The sequence below is a fragment of the Bombus impatiens genome, unplaced genomic scaffold (genome assembly GCF_000188095.3).
Source record: "Bombus impatiens unplaced genomic scaffold, BIMP_2.2 scf_0361, whole genome shotgun sequence".
In the NCBI taxonomy this organism is placed as follows: Eukaryota; Metazoa; Arthropoda; class Insecta; order Hymenoptera; family Apidae; genus Bombus; species Bombus impatiens.
In genome coordinates this window covers 119,111-124,718 of record NT_176780.1, presented here as the reverse complement: position 1 = coordinate 124,718, position 5,608 = coordinate 119,111, and the positions used below count along the sequence as shown (strand labels likewise).

The following is a 5,608-nucleotide window of genomic DNA, read 5'->3' as shown; positions in this document are numbered from 1 at the left end:
ACGTAGACCCGTAAAGCCATAAAAACGGACGGAAAGTTACTGTATTTAATCATATAGCAGTAGGTTGCGTTCTTGCAGAGCAGATGCCTTTCGTTTATTTGTCAGTAAGATATTATCTGACCTCATGGTCACTTTTGGTCTTTCGTCTTCGATGGGATACGGTGAGGGTGAGATTGCTTTGTTTGTATCGTCAGTCTTTACCGTCATTGTATCATCCTTGTCCTCGTGACCTGATCTCAAGTATTCGAGAGTGTCGCATAGCAGAGCCACGCGTTTCGCCCTCGTATCAGTGAGATAAAACGCTAATGTAACGACGAAATTTTTTTATTTTCTATATTTTCGTTAATAAAAATTTCATTAAAGTATTAGCGAGATTGTGCTGATCGAACTGAGACCAAAAAGCGATTCTATTGGCAATTAGCTGATACTTCGAGATCCTTTCCTTCTTTTACGTGGTATTGTTTGCTCTTCCATACGCATATCTACTGCTATACTTAAACAATTGCAACTGTTTCTCGCATAGAAATGATATTTCGTTGCTCGAAAAATGTCCATATTACTCTTATAAGTAGGTCTCATGAGCTCGCCTCGAACGATACTTGGAGACATACCTCGGGGCAAATCTGATTGCGTAGGTAGGGCATACTTAAGAGTACACTATACATTGCTGGGAACAATTACTAAGTAACTCGTTGCTTGAAAATAAAAATAACGGTTAGAAACATTTTACCGTACGTAGAGATTAGCAATGGTCCATCTCAGAGTACGTATCTCTTTGCGAAGTTTAAAACATTATCTTAAAGTCATAGTTCATAATAAACTTTCAATAGAAGTACAGGGTTACGTCAGTGATTTAAATGGCTGAAAATGATGGATGGTGTTATTTGGCAATTAAGAAGAATTGGACGAACTTCTGGGATGAAAGGAATCCTCGAAAGTCTTGAAACGCCTGATTCGAATTGCACGTTAAAATAAAGCGACGTTGAGCAAAAGACGCTCTATTTCAAGCGATTTTGTGTCTAACGTTATGTACAGTCAGTGCGAGGTTTACCCGTGAGCCTGCCTCTTGTCGTAACACAGAGTACGCGACGTAATTACGCGAAGCAAATTGAGCAGCGGTTACGCTTTCGACAAAGTCGTCTCGATCCATTTCGTCAATATACGTGTCCAAACGAAGGAGCTGCGAGGCACCTTTGATCTCGACAAGAACGCAGCGGTCGTTGGTTCGTGCCGAGGCAGCCTCACGAGTCAGTCTCGCACTGCCTGTACATAGAGTCAGCAGCAGTTTCATTTTTATTGATCGTGTCGTTTTAATCTTATCAGCACATTGGAATATAGATTACGTGTCTTTGAAAAAGTAAAAAACCAAAAAGCTAAGTTAGCGTAACGTAACTGTTTCGATAATACTTTACGTAAAGTTACGAAAATTTTCTTTTCCAACTATCTTAACAAATAAACAAGGGTGTATTCCTTAAACGTGTTTGTATCTCTTACTAAATAAATTTTATCAGGATTACATGTATTAAGAGGTTTCTATTCGAAAGATAATAAAAAAAAAAAAATAATAAAACAAACATCGTTGTAGAAGCTAGAAGCAATAATTTTAAATTACCAAATTCCTAAAAGAAGAATATTCAAAATTCTCTGGATACTCTCGATGATAATTCGATCTAATTTTTAACACGGAGGGGACCTCCGTGTTAAGCTATTGCACCTTTTGGTTAAGAAAAGCGACATCACTTCTCACGTCTTTTCTGATAAAATATATCGACGCGAATTCAACTAAATTTTAATCGCATTCAAAATTATTATACGATAGATTTTAAAAGGAATTCCTCTCTGAGCAAAACAAGTCCTGAAAGATTTCCATCGCGAGATTGCCTCCAATGTCGTTCCGTTTTCTTCGTTCATTCAAACTGGACGATAACTTCTTTGTCACATTTTTAGTTACTTCCTTGTCTTTCCTGCCTTTTTCTAGTTCTACATATAGAATAGAATTTTCTAGTTCTACATATAGAATTTTATAGATTGAAGATTATTACGTGCGATATTGAAGACTTTAAACCCTGATAAATGGAAACGTCGACGAGTAAAGTGAAATAATCGTTTGACTTTCGATAAATCACGATAAGATAGAGGGCGGCCAATATTCCGTGTTGCATCGGCATAAAAAAGAGTGTACTCGTGGCAATTCGTGGAAAAAAATCTAGCCGACACAACTGACCTCTAGTTCCGCGAATCGAAACGTTCTTCGCACGTAAACAGTGTTCAATTTTAATGCGAGTTATCGATTTCAGTAGAATCACAAAAAATGTCGCTTTTTTCTTTTGCGCTAATGAAGCGAAATCGTCGAGTGAAAGAACTATCGAACGAGGACAAAAGGAAACGAAATATCGACGACGGACAAGTTACGAAATAAGAATTCATTGTTTAAATAAAAACAGTTACTGTTCGTTGATGAGAACCATGTTTGGCCAAAGAGAGTTCCATCGATTATTTTCGAATTGACGGATATAATCCGTTTTATATTATATGATAGCGATTATTGGAACGAGTTCAACAAAAACGTAATAGAATTAAAAGTATCCGAAATACAAGAATAAAGTAAATAATTTAGAGATTTTATGACAATTTATTTGCTACGACAATGAAATTCTATCGTTGTAGAAATTAAAAAAATTATAATTATCGATCTGGAAACATTCGTAAACTCGGTATTATTTCATTTAGGAGAAAAATGCTGAAAACTAACGGCTTATAGCAAGTAAGAAATTAGGATGTAAACCTTGAATATAAGTTAAATGTAAACACGATCAATGACCTTCAATTACAAACTATTACGATTGAAAAATCACAATAGCCCCCAACAATTCGAAATCGTACGGTTACAATTGCTATTAATTAAACGTACGCACACTATTTCGTTGAAGCCTGACGAGGCAAGGGTTAAACAGTTATTGGTTGTGTAGTGGAACGGGTACGATATAAATATCACAATTAATTGACCACTTCACTGATGAAAGTGTCAGGGTTCAAAAGCCTTAGATTCACTTTTGTCGTTAAACACCGCAGCGCCGCCCGTTGTGTAGAAAACTTGCTAAAACCCCGCTTCCCATCGAATCAGATAACAGCCAGATAACACGGATCTATCTCTTTTCTATATTTATATTCTGAAAAATTAACGACAGCAATTAGCCTTTTAGATAACTCGTTCACTGAAATAAATTAAAAACATCGAAAATTGGAGAAGCAAAAGTAGGAATTAGAAAATTGATTTCTAGAACGTTTTTTTTTTGTACAGACTTTTATATCATTTCGACCCTTTGCCTCTGTGTTCGTTTCTTATTCGATAATAAATTGATAGTATTTGACATCAGGAGGAAATTTACCTACGTCGTTACTCTCGGATGAATAGCACGCACGATGGTGCTTGTACCGAAAACCCGAACAAAACTCGATTTCAACAATTTTGTGTAAATAAAAAGATGTTGCTACACCAGATACTTAAACGTATAAGGAATAATACATCGATATTTTTTTTCATTGTAACTGAAAGTTATGAATACGTTTCTGCCCTAGTCACGTGCGTCTGTTTACCTGTACTGACTCCACTTACTGAACACAGAGTATAGATGACCCTGCCCGATAGATTTTTTTTCATTGTTACCCGGTGACGTGCTCGCGAAACACAGGAAAATCTTAATAACAGCGGACCTTGGCGTGATGATGTTGTCGTGCGTTTTCTAATCAAGCGGTATAGTTTTAGATATAGATTGCGCTGCACGAGTAATTAAAACGCACGGAACAATAGAAGAGTGTAATCAACACTGGTTACAAACATATTTAGTTTGTACTAATTGGTTCGCAAGACAGAGAACAAAGAGTCGATGGTTTCGTTCGAAATGTTATAAGGATGGCAACCGTCACACACGTAGAAACACACACACACACACACACGATGAATATGGAATGTAGAAAAAGCAAGGAACACTCGTATTTGAAAGGATAATATATACCATGTACAATTGTCGAAGCTTCTACAGCGAATTACACTCAAGACTAGATTCGACAAACCCTATTAACCTTTCTGATCTTAACTAATCAAGGAAATCGATCGAACGCGTGCTATATGAGAACGTACACGAACGTTATGTTAACCAGTGTTTAGTTCTACGACGCCATCCTAGATGCGAGGATGACTAGCGTCATCTCACTTATTGTTAGGACTGCAGGCACGAGAAACGTATGACTTTGTACCGGCAGGGATAAGAATCGATATTAAGTATTTTGAATCTACTAAATAAAAGTATCGCGTTAGGTCATCTCGTAAATCGTGTCGTTTCTTATCAAATTTTATATGTCCGTATCTTGTTTATGCGATATATTTATAGAAACCTTTTTTCTATGCTTTACAAGATACTGTTGTCGTCAATCTACAAAATGTATCCGAAGCAATCAGAAGGGATATGTTTTATTTAAAAAAAGGCGAGAAACAACGAGTATAAAAAGAGTAAAGAGGCAATATACTTAAACGTGCCGCTGACAATACTCGTAACGTGTACGGAGAACGTGTTTAAGCGTAAGAGGATATCAAAGGTAAATTTTCGACTTCCCCGTAAAACAAGATCCGATCTACCAGCAAAAATAAACGTGAGGGAATATTGTTATTATTTACAAGTACTGCCACCTCATCGATTTCGATGATTTTTTAATATGTTGTAGAAATCAATATTTTGAACAACGTTTTCCTAAACATATAATCCTCGGCTGACCTTAGTTTCCGAGATATTCGTAAGAGGCTGCCGGTACAACAGTGTATCCATGTATTGTGTATCCATGGCAACGTATGCGCTGGTACTGGTTGCCGACTATCTCATTGTGGCCGAATAAAATAGCACCTGGCCCAAAACTAATTCTTATCGTTTGTTTATAGCATATATAGATTTAGTTAAGCGTCAGTTTACCAATGTTAACACATAAGCTATCACGGACGCACGATTATAGATAGAATTCACTGGTACCGACACATTTTTGCGAACATTTTGGACAATTAATTCAAAACGTACAACATATTCAAAAATCGTCGAAATGTGTGAAGTTGCAGTACTTGAAAATAATTACCAACGTAAATATTATTATTATAAGCATAAAGTTAGCGTCAAGAAGCGACACAACCTTTGGGATGCCTGTCATTCGATAATCTACAAACTACACGAGTGTTTTTCTCTTTATATAATAACGTTCGATCGATCTAATTATAATCTAAATCATTATCGTGGTTGGCGATAATTTTGAGCATTGATGATTAATTAATTACAAGGGATTAAATTTTGTAGGAAATTTTCAAAGAAAAATTAATCACGAAAGATGCATCGTGCAGATGCCCTTAATTAGTCTTAGTAAGCGATTAAGCGAGACAAGTACCGCGTAGAAAACATTAGTTCTTTCGTAGAAAAATACAATTAAGCGACATGGTGCGATTTCTTTCTTCTCGACACCTTGCGAGAAGTAGGCAAGTATTTGGATTTAGATAAATCCGAATTTATTTTGAATACTTGATAATCTTCTTAATACTTATTAATACTTGTTAATCTTCTTATTTGGGGGG

At 36.2% G+C, this 5,608-nt stretch overlaps 1 protein-coding gene across 1 annotated transcript in view; it reads right to left on the bottom strand.

Annotated features, from left to right (window-relative positions):
- Positions 1–2,804: 2,804 nt before the first annotated feature.
- LOC100742026 (ceramide glucosyltransferase) overlaps positions 2,805–5,608 on the bottom strand; it is a 7,653-nt gene continuing 4,849 nt past the window's right edge. Inside the window, exon 2 of the mRNA XM_012385914.3 lies at positions 2,805–3,170. Coding sequence (XP_012241337.1) covers positions 3,164–3,170 — 7 coding nt within the window. The 3' untranslated portion in view covers positions 2,805–3,163. The remainder of the gene's footprint in view (positions 3,171–5,608) is intronic.